At 38.3% G+C, this 16,626-nt stretch overlaps 1 protein-coding gene across 3 annotated transcripts in view; it reads left to right on the top strand.

Annotated features, from left to right (window-relative positions):
- The window catches only part of GRK4 (G protein-coupled receptor kinase 4), a 136,352-nt gene that overhangs the window by 107,291 nt on the left and 12,435 nt on the right, over nucleotides 1-16,626 (top strand). For all 3 annotated transcript variants that reach the window (XM_072406515.1, XM_072406514.1, XM_072406513.1), the window contains 3 exons: nucleotides 2,160-2,252; nucleotides 9,422-9,485; nucleotides 10,722-10,862. In XM_072406515.1, coding sequence (XP_072262616.1) covers nucleotides 2,160-2,252; nucleotides 9,422-9,485; nucleotides 10,722-10,862 — 298 coding nt within the window. The remainder of the gene's footprint in view (nucleotides 1-2,159; nucleotides 2,253-9,421; nucleotides 9,486-10,721; nucleotides 10,863-16,626) is intronic.

Here is a 16,626-nt window from a genome sequence, read left to right as displayed (position 1 = left end):
GATTATATATATATATATATATATATATATATATATATATATATATAGTTTTGTGCCAATCCTTTCTTAGGTATAAATCTGCTTTGTAAATTATGGCAGATGGAAAATGGTGGGGGAATGAAGAAGAATGGCTTGGAAATACAAAGAGGGATGGTACTTTATTGGTAAATTTTACATGCATTGTTTAAGCACATACAACATGTATGTATTTCCCTTTCTGTAGTGCCCCTGTAATTGAGGCACTGACTTTTCTTCATTTGGTGCTGAGCGCTGTCTGCTGCCCTTCTCAGGATCAGTTATAAATGAATAGCCCTTCCCAGTAACTTTTTATCTGGAATGCGGAGCAGATTGCAACTTCTCTTCTGTGTGAATGGAATGTGTGCCCTTTACCTTGTCATGGATTTCCATTCTGTGCTGGAGGCCTGCTTTGTGAATGACGATATTGATCCAGATTACAACATATAGGTTGGTGATATAGAAACCATGATGCCTGCACACATTACTAAGGTCAATGACATATTTGTGTTGGTCATATGCGCGTTAGTGTGTGCCTGTGAGCAGTATAAATTATATAAAGACTAAATTAAAAGAAAACCATAATTTTTTTGAATTAAAAGGGTTGCCTAAAAATAATGTTTATTGCCTTAATATTTTTCAATGCGTGTTCAGTGACACTTTTTCATCTGACACTTTTCAGTAACCAATTGGTGGTTTTTGGGTGGTTACTGAAGAGTTGGGACTGAAGAAATAAGTTCCCTCAGAGGTGTTGCTTTGCCTGTAAAAGTCCAAAAACTGGTTGATAGCTTTGCCATTGAGATTGTTCCACAATTGTACCTAAGAAGCTGCCCCAGATATTTCTTTGTGGGCTGTAAAGGGAGGTGGGATATAGGGAGTTACTAGGGGCAGAGTACAGTATTAAATGTACTGGTATTCATAAATGTGAATGTTAACCAGTGTTCAACCCAGAATTTTTTTTAAATCTGGTGGTTACTGAAAATGCCGGGTGGTGCATCTGGCTAAAAGTCTCTGGGGATAACACTGTAAACCCATCTCCTGTAACCCAAAATGGCATTTTAAATGTAATTTCAAATAATTTTTAACTTGCAGCTTTTCGTAAAGTAATATCATGTAATCCTGTCAAAAAGGTCTTTGTTCAGGCATTTCCTTTTTATAGGGTGGCAACGATTCGTTTCTGTTTTCCAACGGTGTTGTCACCCTTTCACATATGTTTTCGATAGGAACAGCTGGCTTCAATCAGTAGACGTATGCTATTGTCATCGCTATCATAAAAATATCCTTAAAGCTTTGTACAGATGGTAAATTTTTGCTGCTGGAAATGATTTTTCTTGATTGTTTCCAGTAATATTAAAATGAACAAGTGCGGTACATACTATGCTGTTCAGTTCTTTAGAGAGGGGAGGATAAGGACTAGCAGGTGATACACCATTGTGTCCTCCTTCTTAGGAGAGGACGGTGGTTGTCCCTGCTTGGTCAAATACTAGATTGTCACCTGTGATGATCACGAATATTCATCTTGTGTAACAACCAACAAATGTGATGCAGACATTGGAGTGGATGTAGACTGAATAGCAGTGCAGGAGATCAGCATAACTAAAATGCAAAATGGTATACACATTTTTATTGTATTGAAAAATAACCCAAAAGCAATTATTTATGATACTGGGTGCTTAATCATTCAGTTACATCTACTTTAACATGTAGTTCCTAGAGATCATTTAAATTGACACCAGTGGGATAACCAGAGGCAACTAGAGAAGATGTCATCGTTATAGATGTCACCTTTTATCAGTCAATGTTGTATCCACTCAATGAAAATACTTAATCAAATTAATTCAGCTGTATTTTAGCTCATTATTACACTTTTCTCAGATGTATTTTTCCATCACTACATGGCGCCTGGAAATCCCTGTAAAAGGTTTAAAAATATCCAGTGACTATCTATGCCTGCCACCTAGCCCACCCAAGTACTACAATGAGCAATTCTTCTTTATAGTGCTATTGTTACAGTATTGATGACCAAATGTGAATTGTATATAGCTAATAGATATTGGCAACATATCATGGAGAATTCTATATGTTGTATAGATGTGGGTCTAAGCTGCCCTCCGACTAATGGCTGTTGCGTTTCCTTCTTGCAGAGTGGTTCGTGACTATCTGGGTGGTGTTCCATTTGGGGACTTTCAGGAGAGTATGTACTTCAATCGCTTCTTGCAGTGGAAATGGCTGGAAAAGTAAGTTTACTTTGCATAGGCTGAGGATTTATAATTTTTGTATTGTTATATATTTTGCGTAGATTGTTTTTTCCATCTATCGATTTATTGGTTTAAATGGTCAATGCGTCCCCAATTTAGATATCAATTTGCTATTCTGTAGGCCCCCACAACCACATTTAAAAATATTAATTAAAAAAAATCTATCTACCCTTAAAAAAACAAAACACATACTTAGACATTGATGATGTCACTGGAGTTTACCACCGGACCCTGGGAAAGCTGGAGATAATAATTCTCACAAGAATGTAGATGCTCTCCAGCAGTGTACAGGAGAGCATTTTTGCAGATTCTGTGACTTTACCCTTTTTCTAAAATAATCAGGCTAAAGCCCAAGTCTAAGGTATTTTTAGAACAAATGTTTGTAGACATTCAGCCCACTAGTCTTCATATATATAGATTAGCCAAAGCATTGAAATCACAGGTGAACTGAATAAATTAATCTAATTGCAATGGCACCTGTCAGGGGTAGGATATATTAGACTGTAGGTGATCAAGTCCGATCTTAAAGCAAGAAAATAGGGCAAGAATAGGGATCTGAGCAACGTTCATAAAGGTCAAATTGTTATGCATAGACAACAAGGGTACGGAATCCTTAAAACGACAGGTCTCATGGTGTGTTCCCAGTATGCATTGGTTAGTGCTCACAAGAAGTGGCCCAACAGAGGATAGCTAGTGAAATGGTGACTGGGCCAGGGGTTCTTAACACTCATGTATAGGGAAAGGACTACAAAATGGCAACATAGCAGGGCACACGGCATCACAGCTTGTTGTGTAGCCACACAGCAGTCAAAGTGCCCATGCTCAACTCCCTCCACCGCTGAAAGTGCCTACAAAGATGACATGAGCGTCAGACCTGAACCATGGAGCAATGGATTAAGGGGCTTGGTCTATAATATTATGTTTTCTTTTGAATCATGTAAATGGCCGGATGCATGTTTGTTATTACTTGGGGAAAGGATGTTAGCGAGCTTCATTATGGGAAGAAGGCAAGCCAGCAGACATTTAAAGAATTTGCTATAGCGTCTTGGTACCACCAGCTAACTTTAGAGATCTTGTAGAGTCTGTGGCTTTTATAATTATTGTCCAGTTTATATAGCGCTGACATATGAGTATGGACTTTGTAAAGCTGCGCAATATCACTAACTGTCTCTCAAAGGCACTCACAATCTAATGTCCCTACCATAGTCATATGTCATTAACACAGTCTAAGGACAATTTTGGGGGGAAGCCAATTAACCTAACTGCATGTTTTTGGAATGTGGGAGGAAACTGAGTACCTGGGGGAAATCCACACAAACACAGAGAGAACCTGCAAACTCCATGCAGATAGTGTCCTGGCCGAGATTTGAACCTGAGACTTAGCCCTGCAAAGGGCCATAGTGCTAACCTCTAAACCACAGGGGTTTTTATACAGTATTAGGCTGGTTGTTTGAATGACGCCACTTTAGAAATGTTTGGGGAAAAAAGGCAAACAGGGAAAAACTCTATGTTCTATCCAGAAGCAATAACCTAATCAAAATGCAAATATTCTCCATCACTAAAGATAAACCGTGTAGTGGCCAGTGTCATGCAATAAACAAAATATGAACTGCAAAATGAAAACCTATATTTATAAATTATGTCACATATGCAAATACATAAATAAAAATTCCCAATGCAATCCTTAAATCCAGAAATTCATTGGGGAGTGCATATCAATGTAAGAATAAAAGTAGAAAGAAAGGCTCCCAATGGTAAAATAGGAGGACTTTCGAGTCAGGAGACAGAACAATCTATTGGAGCACAGATATCAGATTGTAGCTGCCTGTGATCATTCCTTGGCCATGTATAGTATCAGCTTAGGTCTGTTTTGTGTAGAGTTTCCCCTAATCATTGACATTGTTCTAGTTTCTTCTCTTATATTTATCTTGGGTAGTGGCATTTTACATATAACTGTTTTGTACTTTGGATCTGTGGCATTCCCTTCATCTTGTAACCCAAGCCAACAAAAAACTTATAGTGGACCTAATCTGACTGATGTGCAATGTTATCAGGACCTGTAACATTTCCAATGTTTCCAGATCTCATGTAAGGCAATAAAATAAAATAGTGTGAGTAGAAATTAATTTGGTTGATTCTCCTCCAGTTGCTTAAGTTGTATGGATCTTGACTTGTACTAGCCACCTATTACCCTAGAAAGCAATCTTTAGGAGGTATACTTCACATCAAGAGACACGTTAGAAGTCATGGGATGGAATTAAGTCAACTTCAGCTTTTATAGGGAATGTTCAGATCTGCATATAAACTCAGCTGCCTATATCATGGATCTACTGAATATTTTGGTAATCAAAACAGTTTTATATATTTGCCCTATTCGTGGTGTCTATTGTTTAGGTTCTTTGTTTATTTGGTATTGTTCTGATGAAACAAATGACTTCCGTAACATTTTCCAAACTCCGAACTTGTATCCATAATAATAGTGATCACGGTTTATAGCTGTAAATGTATCTTATCATAATGCAGTCTTGAATAATTAAGTGTGAATAGGATTGCCTAAGCCGACATTCTCCTTTTTTACTGAGTTAAAGCCTTAAAATTACCTTATTGCCACCATAAAACAATTGCATGCCGCCAGTTCAGATAAGAGCCTAGCCATAGCTTGAAATTGTTTCACTTGGATACATCGTTTTCCTGGTTTTATAGCTTAGGACGATGACGTGTATGTTGGGTGGCTGAAAATAATGAGGGCTATACTCCAGTAAAGTGCGCTGGACCTTGGACAAAAGCACTCGTGTTGTTGATTAGATATTGTTTTATAGCACTTCGCTTTCAACTAAATGTGTATTAAATATTGCACACGCTTATTCAGTAAGGCCATGCAAAATGGAATAATGTGCCAAGGGCTGTAATCCATTAAAAGGATCAGTCCAAATAAACTAATATTGGAGATAATGGAGGCTCCAGTCCTATCATAGAGAAATGGCTTTATCCAGGGTTCAGAGCACTCAAAACCTATTTTTTTCAAACTTGCCGTCTTCTTCTGTCTCTTAAACCATTGCTACTTTCCACCACTACATATCTTCCATCCTATTGTGTGCTACTTCCCCCACCTCTTGGATTGTAAGCTCTTCGGGGCAGGGTCCTCTCCTCCTGTATCTGTCTGTCTTTGGCAACTTCTATTTAATGTACAGCGCTGCATGATATGTTGGCGCTATATAAATCCTGTTTATAATAATATTCATCCTGGGTTCAGACCTGCTCAGCTGTGATATGTAGAGATGGAGGTGTAGTCCCTGCTGCTTTTATATTGTGTTTTTTTCTGTATGTTCTTGTCTTCTGGAGCCATAGGGAACTTCCAAATAGTGAGGGCTTGTTCCTGTTAGTGCAGATTTGTGTATAAATGTGTGCATTAATGCAATGTAGCCTTTGCCTTATACAGTGTGCACTACATTTTTTGTGCAATGTGCTGCATTAGACGTCCCATTCAATTAAATGGGTGGCTAAACACAACATATAGCAAATTTTTCAAAGTGCACTGCACACCTATACTGGGAAAGAGCACTAAGTAAATTTTAATATAAAAAGTGTAGTTGTTCTACTGTTGTATTGGGGTTGGGATATATGGCCAGTTTAGATGCAAATAGAGTTCTGCTTTACATTGTCAGAAATCCAAATTCTTTGGCGTACAACAGCATATATTTCTGTTTACCGTAAAGAAAACTCTCCATTGTTAAAGCCGAGGAGGACTCGGAATCCTGGAAGTACAGCAGCCTCTTCTGGTGCCGTACAAACACTACACATAGCAGATTCACCAGACCTTCCACTAGGTTTCATCTGCTATTGTTATCAACACAGTAATAATAGACCAAGTGAATCAAAACAGATGACCTAATGTAGAGCATTGTTATTCACAATGGAGTTATACATCCGCTTCTGAACATACACAAAACATTGTAAATGATGATTGCATGTATTATGTTTGTGTGGATTCATCAGAGCTTCACCCATTGCTAAAGAAAATCAGTGGTAAAGTTACTGTCATTAGATAATAAAACACTGGGTCTGATTTAATAAGATTCCCAAAGACTGGAGGAAATAGCTATCATAGGAGAACCTGGGTGATCAAGCAAATTGGTTTCAACATATTGGCCAGGTAACCGGGCTCTCAGCAACTCATAACCCAGTAACTAAGTTCTTAGTATCTCATAGCCAGGTATCCAGGTTTATCATAACCAGCTAATCAAGCTATCATCGACTAAGGTCAGGTAAGTAAGCTCTTAGCAACTGAGCTCTCAAGGACATATACCAGATAAATACTCATCAACTCATAATCTGGTAACCAAGCTCTCAGCAATTCATAGCCAGAGATGACCAAAGTCACAGCAACTGAGTTAGTTAACCAGGCTCTCAGCAACTTAGTTAACCAGGCTTTTACCAACTTTGGGTATTCAAAGATCTGTTTTTTTCAATAATGCATTAGATGGAATGGCACAAAACATAACGTGGTGTCTGGAAACACACAGCACTCATTTAGACTATTGCTGGCCCTTTCAGAGTGTTAATGCTCATTATGTTGTATGTTAAAATTAAATTTGTGTCAATATGACAACTTTTGCTATTTTGAGCAAACTCTCATTTATATCTGTAGCAATAGGAATTTTGGAGAAATTCATCTTCAGGTCTCACAGGGGCATAGAAATTTCATTTTTTTTATAGGAAAACAGATCTTGGCACCTTGTCAACCGTCTAATATAAATAAGCACCAAGTCTTTTTAAGTTATTTAGAAACCAAATGAAACTCAACTTTTATGGTCTTTTTGTGATTTTTATTAATTAATTACTTTACATTGCAGGCAGCTGATGAGAAGTATGAGAATTTAAAAGCTCCTTTACCCCTTATTAAGAATATGTAAATAGATGAATGTCCATAGTCTGGGTATGTTAAGATAGCCCATTCAATTACCATAAAAAAATGTTAGTGCTGTGCATTATGGTGATGTATGTATGCTACCAAAATTAACAAAAATGACTGAGCCCGAAATATCTTGCAGAGTTTAAGTCTGATCTAAATTCTCATTGGCTCTCTTCTGGATATTCCAGCTACCTTGGTTGTTCCGGGCTTTGGTACGTTAGGTCACTGACCCAGACTAAGCATATTAAAGTTTAAATTGCATTTCTTTTAATTATTCCTCCATCATCCAAATGTCTTTGTCACTAGGCTCCATAGGGGACACACCTTTTCTCTGCAGATTTGAAGTTCCATTGACACAGACTACAAGAATTACTTAGTGTTGCTGATAAGGTGACTGATGTTGAAGGATTTGGGCAGAGACTGTTAGATCTGGTAATTGTTGAATATTTTTAGAGTTGTTTTGCCCAGCCTGAATTCCTTCCTCCCTTTTTAATATGAACAACATGAGCAGTGCTAATTACCTCTTAACTGGGGCCAGGAAATATATATTATATGTAGTTTTTTTGCTTTACAGTGCAATTGAATCCTAAACTGAAATGGTTTTGGAAATTTGATATGATATTACATGAAACCAAAAAATATAGTTTTTTGTTGTTCCATGCTGCAACAGGGATGAGGAACCACTAAAATGGAAAGGGTTGTGGTCCCAACTGGGACTAGGTACATGTTGTGCTGTATTCCTTTCTGTCCAGTGGGCAGCACAGTGGCTCAATAGTTAGCACTCTGGCCTTTGCAGCGCTAGGTCCGAGGATTGAATCTCTGCCAGGACACGATCTGCAGGTTCTCCCCAATGTTTCGTGGGTTTCCTCTGGGTATTCCGGGGTCTTCCCAGATTCCAAAAACATGCAGTTAGGTTAGTTGGCTTCTCCCCAAAAATGAGCATAATGACATATGACTGAGGTAGGAACATTAGATTGTGAACCCCTTTGAGGGACAGGTAGGGACATGACTATGTACACTGTACAGCGCTGCGTATTGTGTTGGCGCTATATAATGATAATAATATACAAGAAGTTTAGGTAGGTAGTGATTAGGAGTGTGCAGCCAAGTTTACCACTTTGCCGTCCACAGATGCCAGTAACAGTTGTTACCTGTTCTGCCAGATCCGGAAGGTTGGTGGTTCTGGAGTGAGGGTGGTGTGGAATGTAAATGTTCCAGACTCTATTCTACCAAAAAATTAACTGTGCAAGAAGATCCGTGATGAAGATCCTGTTGGATTGCACTAGCAGACTGGGCTTCAGTATGGATTTTTTTTTATTATATATGGAGAAATGTTACTAGTACTTATCAGCAATATGTTTTATTGCTATTTTGTGTTGTATCATGAGAGATTTTCCCTAATTTGCAGTCCTTATATTAGGGTATCAGGAAGTGAGCAACAAATCTGTCTTCCGATGAGGGTACAGACGCCAATATTCACTCTTAAAGCTCAGCTCTAGATTCCGTGTTCCCCTCTTCCTTCTCAGTAGACGTCAATATTTATTCCTAAACCCAACTCCTGCGCAATATTTCCGATTTTTGGGCTGTTTTTTTAATCATTTTGAAGGGTGCAGTTGGGCTTTATGTTATTATATTTATGCCGGATTTCATTTTGCCCTTGTTTAACCTCATATGCAATGTTTCTGCAATGTCAATTGCCTATTTCCCATCTAAGTGTGTATTATGTGAGGTCAGGAAGCAACTATCAAACTCCAGATGACGTCTGACCCCGACACCAGCTGAACACAGGTTAGGACAGAGTAACTTAAGCTATAAAACAGGTAAAATGATAAAACCACCTAAATTTAATAGTTGCCTCTACTCTAAATATTGTCTCTTGTTAGTCTGCATTGAATAAAGTATTTCACAACCGTTCAGGGTATATTTGCTTTTGTGATGTGAGAGGAAGCTGCTGTTTATTGTGTTTGGCCTCGGATATAATGATATTAATGGACGCCAGTGGACCACTAGAACAATGGGATAAACTTTGGCTGCCTTACTGCTAAGTGCTGTTAGTGGTCTATTAAATCTAAAGCACAAGCTGGCTTATGTAAGAGTACTTCTAATACTACTGATATGAGGATTAAAAAATACCTGTGAACTGAAAGTGAACCTGTCACTGATTTATAAATGCTTATCAGACACAAGATGAATTCCAAACATGAAATTCTAAATGCAAATATGTTTATTTTTATAGGCAACCAGTCACCAAGAACACTTTTCGACATTACCGTGTGCTTGGAAAGGGTGGATTTGGTGAGGTAAGTCCTTCTAATGAGGTTTATTTGCTTTCAACAATGATGTGCTGCAGTCAATTATTAGAAGAACTACCTTCTATAGGTTAATACCTTGTTTAAAGGCTATCTCCAAGTTTAAAATCTTTAGGGGTATCTGCACTGCAAGTGTTCATTGCTTGTTAGTTATGTTCAGGGGCATAAAGTACTTTAAAGGGAGAATAAATAGGACTTACCTTACCCCCTCCAGGCGCCAAGATTATACAATCACGCTAGGACAGGAAGTGTGTAGGACTACTTTCACCTCTCCTTGTCTCCATTATTATGTTACAGTATTTATATAGCATCATTACAGATACAAACAATAAAACAGGAGGGAAGGATCCTGCCCAGATGAGTTTACAATCTAAGAGGTGGGAGAGGTAGCACAATATTGAGTAAGTAGTGAGGGAGACCAAAGAAGACGGGTAGACAAGTTTGAAAAGATGGGTTTTAAGTGCTCTTTTAAAATAGCGGAAAGTAGGAACAAGCCGGAAGACCATTCCAGAGAGTTGGGGAAGCTGTAGAAAAGTTATGAGTGAGGAAGTCGTTAGTAGGTCATTGGAGAAGCGAAGAGAGTGGCAGAGGGGTAAGTGGGATAAGAACTGTGGAGGGATTTGAAGGCAAAGCACAGGGGATGAATTGATTCTAAGGTGAAATGGAAGCCAAAGAAGAGAACTACAAAGAGATGCAGCGGAAGAGGAGCGGTGGGAAGGATGGATGAGTCTGGCTGCAGTATTCATGGTAGATTGTAGAGGAGAAAGTCAGGTTAGTGGAATACCAGAGAGGAGGAGGCTACAGTAGTCCAGATGAGAGATAAGAGTGTGTACAAGGAGTTTGGGGGTCTCTGAGGACAGGTAGGGGTGGATTTTCTAAATGTTCTCTATAACATACTGTTGTGTTCTGTAGTTTGCAGAATAAACTGGACAAGGCTAATAACTTTTTTGAGATAACACTGCAAAATGTTCAGTACAAAGGACAGCTCTGATTTTCTGATATTTCTATTTCCTGCACTTATGGAACATAACAAATATCATAAAAACATATTGTCTTAACAGAATGTGTCCAATGCTTTTCAAATTAAACTATCTATTAAACAAATAACAGGTTTATTGTAGGGGTTTTATATATACCGGTACTTGAATGCATTTTGTCTGCTTGAATTATCTCTGTTATTTTTTTATTGCTGTTCTGTCCCACTGATCCATGTTGTTATTCTTCCAGGTGTGTGCATGTCAAGTTCGAGCCACTGGCAAAATGTACGCCTGCAAAAAGCTGGAGAAGAAAAGGATAAAAAAAAGGAAAGGAGAATCTATGGCATTAAATGAAAAACTGATTTTAGAAAAAGTGAATAGTCATTTTGTAGTAAGTATACCTTTTCTTCTACATGTGTTCTCTTCCTGTCTCAAAAAGTCAGAGAGGAAAGACTTCCTTCTTCCTGTAATTCTGTTTAATACTTTTATAAAAACATTTTGGCTCATAATATATTAGCTTCATTTGGAAAGGTAAAAGGGATTCCCAAAAAATCATGAGCTTACATCTAATCTTTGTCATAGCTGCTGAAGTTGTTTTTTCTTGGTCATGTCTCCTCCCCTAGCCTGTGATAGGACAGCAAAGGAGTACTAGTGAAGTCATCCCTCTGCTCCTCCCTTCCTGTAAGCTTGCTCACTGTTTTACCTGCCAAAAGGATCTGTTTTTCTGTACTGTGATTTTCACAGCCCATCCGGATGGCACAGCCAGTTTGGTGACCTGACTTTCCTCTGATACATTTAAGCAACACTAGGTCACATTCCTTCCCTCAGCCTGCCATTGTAAATTCCTGGATCTTATTATCTGTTGTAGAAATTTAGGAGACTTAGGCTGCGTACACACATCAGATGTTTCTTGTCCAATAATCGTCTCAGGGCTGATATTGGGCGAGAATCTGGTGTGTGTATGTCATCTGTCATCCATGAGGAACGATCAAAAAAAAAGTGAAGGGGAGAGAGCACAGCGGGGTGCCCCTCCGTCGTTCTCGCCCTCCGTCGTTCATTCATCGTGCTGTCATTTGTAGTTGGAAAGGATCGTGAAAGTTCCTTTCCAATAACAATTATTGCACGTGTGTATGTAGCCATAAACTACGTACATACATCAGATAATCGTCGCCCGAGGCGAATGGTCATGCTCGTCTGTCTAGCTTATGTATAGAGGTCTCTGATGTTATCTGTTATCTCCTGTTGGATTGATGAACAACCGGTTGGACACAACCTCTGTCTGTCCTATGAAGAAGAGCACAGTGGGGTGCTGCTTGCTCATTCTACCCCATCCCCTTTCCAGTACAGTGTTGTGTACAGAACTTACTGTTCATCTATTGCTGGAAACAATCATGATGTCTTATTTGATATCTGTATGGGGCTTTAGAGGCTTAGCCTATCTTCCAATTACCTTGTAGTGGCCAGTAAGGGTTCTTTCATTGGACAGGGCATTAGCAGGGGAAGTAAAGCGAACGTAAACTCAAATTTATACTTTACATAGACAAATCTCGGGCATGCGCGGAAGAGGAATTTTCCTTCACTGAGGGAAAGAGATGCTGATTTCACATATGCACAGTGAGATCAGCTCTCTTTTTCCCCCTTTTACAGCAGGTTATGTCACTTGATTTTGCACTTGTGCATTGCGAGATTGGGTGACGTACCCAGAAGAAGAAAGATGAGGTTGGCAGCGTCCAACGCTTCTTCCAAACGAAGAAGAATTCCAGGATGGCGTTGGACCCAATCGAACTGCAGCGTGATTGAGGGGTCTGCAGAATTAAAGGCAAGTGTTATTTTTTTAAAAAAAAAACTATTACATCATTTTAACAAAGTGAAGCTCTCCTACTCAGCTTCCAGTACTTTATGTGATATATTTGATTTAATGGACATAATGGGAATAAATATAATAAAATAACAAAAGTTTAAGATAGAACTGGAGCTCTATTAGCCATTTTATATATTATATTTTTAACAATAAATTATTCTGAAAACAAGCTCCAATATTGTGGAGTAAGTGCATGCAGTCACAGGGGCAAGTAAAGTTTTATTTTGAAGTGCCCCAGTGCAGGTTCTTACCTTAATCAGAAATAGCTTGTTGTTCAACCAGGTCCTTTTCAGAGTAATTCCTAAATGGGGGATCTGCCCTTAGTATCATGACCTGGAAAGATAAGGGAAGCTTCTGTATCTGCATCCTTTTAGAATGGAAAACCTCACCAAAACTGAAATTCCTAATGCAGAGGGTACCTAAATCTGTTTCTTAGTGCAGACCAATGGTAAGAAAAGTGGGACAATGGGATACAGAACACCTCCAGGTTGCCCTACTGAGTATTTTTTTTTCCACCCGATTTAGATAATTGAAGTGAAAAGGTCATTTATAACGACATCAACTTACAAAATGGCTTGTGTAGTAATTGAATTTGCTAAGACAGTGTGATTATTGAAAGTTTTCGGGCACTGGGAGCCGGAAGGCTCGAGCTGTATTTATATATTTCTCTATTTATATTTCTTTTATACAAATTCTGCAATGTCTTACCGAATGACAGACCTGTCTATGGATAGATGTTGGTTTGTGGCATTCTTCTTGCTGGCCACTTTTTGGCCCTGGTACTGTATAAGAATCTGCTTTGAAAAAAATATGAGACACATAAATTATTCACGAGGTCATGTCCAGCCACTTTGAAGATAAGAGGAACCATGGAATGCTGGTCATTATTGATTGTGCTTAAAGATTCATGAGCAATGCACCATTCTTTAGGCCAAGAAAATATTATACATTATGTAATACATTTTTAAATGATCTTTCATTTACCAAATATACAAAAATAAACAAATTTCCTCCCACCTTTTTTGCTTTTTTAGAACAGAATGTGATCTCTAGTGGTAGAAATGTAAAAAGCCATAAAACCTGTTTGGATGCAAGACAATTAGGACATAGCACATTATTTATTATTATTAATAATAATAATAAACAGGATTTATAAAGCACCAACATATTATGCAGTGCTGTACATTAAATTGGGTTCGCAAATGACAGACGAATACAGACAGCGACACAGGAGAAGGAGAGGACCCTTTCCAAAGAGCTTACAATCTAGGAGGTGGGGCACATGCAATGTATTGTGCTTTTTACTTTGTACAATGTATTGTGCTTTAAACTGCCAAATACAAAATGTTGCATTATTATTGTCATATCATATATAGTGCTGGTGTTTTAGACTGCACTTTACAAAGCCCATAGTCATATTATAGGAGCTCACAATCTTATAGTCGAGCTATAGCTTTATTATTATTATTATTATTATTATTATTAAACAGGATTTAGCACCAACATATTACGCAGCGCTGTACATTAAATAGGGGTTGCAAATGACAGACATATATAGACAGTGACACAGGATGACAAAAGGACCTGAAGAGCTTACAATCTAGGAGGTGAGGGAAGTAACACACAATAGGCGGGAGATATGTCATTAACACAGTCTAAGGCCAATTAACCTGAACCTCGGACCTAATGCTGCAAAGGCAAGAACGCTATCCACTGAACCAACTGTGTTGCCCATTATGGAAAATACATTCCCAGGGAGAATTTATAGTATGGAATGTGCCCACAATAATTTTGAGGCAATGTAAAGGGAATGTATTATGTGTAATGCCCTCACCATGTTGGTAGGACAGATTTTATTACGATTAAACTTTAATTATAAAGCAGAAACACATTATGCATCAGTATGCATTAAATAGAGAGTTCAAATGACAGATAAAAAAAAACATCAGAAGAGGACCCTGTCCTAAAAAGCTTACAAATAAATCAAGTAATATAATGAAGTAATAAATTAAATCTAATAAAAACAAGGTTGTTTTTCTAGCAGTCAATTTCATTTAACAGTGTGTCTTAGGCTCATATTATATATATTATATTTTATATATAGTGTGTGTGTGTGTGTATGTATGTGTGTATGTGTGTGTATATATATATATATATATATAATATATATATAATGTATGTATATATTTAAACTCAACATTTTTTCAATAAACCATTTATTTATGACAAAAGAATCCTAGACCTAGCTAAAAAGACACCACGGCTTTGTCTGATTGAAACCATGGATGAAATCTTCATGAATAGATAAGTTGTTGTTTATGTGTGTGTGTTAATTGCAGGTTAAGCTTTGCTGATCTTTTTCTAAGAATGTTCTCTTTTTTAAATTCTTTCTTAATCACGGAGTGAGAAGCCCAAGTCATTAATGGTCTTTTTCCAGGTCAGTGACTCAGAAAGTCAACAAACAAGCATTTACCAAAGGAAAGTTCAGCAGTGGCAACTTTTTATTAGTTTTAGCAGTTTCCTTTAAAGGGACACTGTAGACCAAAGTGACAGTGTCTGTAAAAGATTTCTATGCATTTTTGTTTTGGATGCAATAGGTAAAAGGCTAAGTTCAGACGAGCGTTTTTTGACAGGGGGACCACTGCAGTTCACTGCTGTCAACTAGTCCTCAAGCTCTGGTTATCCTTGAAACTCATTGGAGAAGTTAAAATCCCTTTTTAAACCAACGTTTAGATTTGCAGTAATTTTTGAGACACTTTATTTGGCATCTAAGGATGGGTTGCCACCTAAACTTCTTCTAAATGCTTCCGATCCTTTCAGCAATCCCTCTCAAATCCCATTCACTAACACTACTAAATACTCACCAACCCCAGTGGTTTAAAATGGGAACCTGGAAGATAACCGCGCAGTAGTCAAATGCCCATCAGAACGTCAGATTTAGGTGAACCTTCTAAATACATTCGTTTTTAGTGACCATAAATGGTACACCACTAGAAAATGGTGAAAGTCACATTCACTTTATAAATATCCCCCTAAATATTCACCCAGGGCAAAATCTACTGTAAAAATGTACTTAGAATTCTTTGGTTACTTTGTAGTAGCTTCCACTAGCAGAATAAAACTGGTCCAACTCATAAACTTGCAGTAGAGATATTTGGACCAGGATAAGCGATAAAAGTTGACTTTGTAAATGTAGCTGTGCACACATAACAGAAGGCCCTTTGTGCTTCGTTCTCTGGGTGAAGGTGTCCGCGAGACCCCATGATGGCCGCTTTTGAAGTGACATTGCTTCAGCTTCACACAAAAATCTGCTGACACGGTCGAGTCCTACAGCTGACAATATCCACTTGACGATGAAAGCTGATGACGCTGCTGAATCCTGCCTCTGGAGCTCCAAGAATGGGCCTTTCACATGGAAAACAGTCTGGAATGTTAATTTAATTTAGATCATAATGATCATTTTGTCATTGCTGCAACAATGTGCCTGTGTTAGAGGGTAACTGTATCTTTCTGAGCAAGGATCTCTGTTTCACCTGTTATGTTCCTCACCCAGTCATGGATTGCAAAATATCCCTGTTATATAAGTGTGTCAAATACCATTTCTTCATTTTTGCTGCTGTTTAACCCATTGCTCTACCAGGGGTTCCTTGGAACTCTGAGGATCCTCTAGATATTGCTAGGGGTTCCAATGATCTTTTTTGGCTACCTGTAAAGGTGATATTCTTTCCACTGGCCAGCAATATAAGATGCATGCTTCTTTCTGACCACCACACTAATATACTGTGAGCTGTGGATATAGTAATTATAGAAGGAGTTCCTAAAATAAAGTTCAGGGGTTTCCTCATGTTAAAAAGTATGTATGTTCATGTAAAGGTAGCAAAATTGTAACTAGAGTAGCCTTTCCCAACCCCTGAAGAAGCCTTGAATAAGGTCAGGTGTCAGGAAACCTTTGCTTAAACCAATTTATTGGTGGTCAGTGGGGGGAAAAGCCTTTTACATTGGTGGCCAGTGGAAAGAAGGTCCTCATGTCCACTAAAAACCTAACTAGAGTCATGTAGTTGGGTTTACCAATTGGCATTGGCTCCAGAACCATGTAGGCAACATCAATAGTAGATCAATCCACCACAATCCAAGAAAGTCGTAGCAACCTCTTAAGGAACACTGGTTGAGAATCTCTGACCTAGAGGTTCAGGAAGCATCCTGAGCTCTTGCTTGTATAGCCTGTGGGGCCAACTGCATATGAACAAGTTTGGTAAAACTTGATAATTTAGACCTTAAGTGTGCCTCTGGAGAG

Source organism: Pyxicephalus adspersus, chromosome 3 (assembly GCF_032062135.1).
Source record: "Pyxicephalus adspersus chromosome 3, UCB_Pads_2.0, whole genome shotgun sequence".
NCBI classification, from domain to species: domain Eukaryota; kingdom Metazoa; phylum Chordata; class Amphibia; order Anura; family Pyxicephalidae; genus Pyxicephalus; species Pyxicephalus adspersus.
The sequence above is the reverse complement of the archived record's forward strand: the minus strand, read 5'-3'. Positions and strand labels throughout refer to the sequence as shown.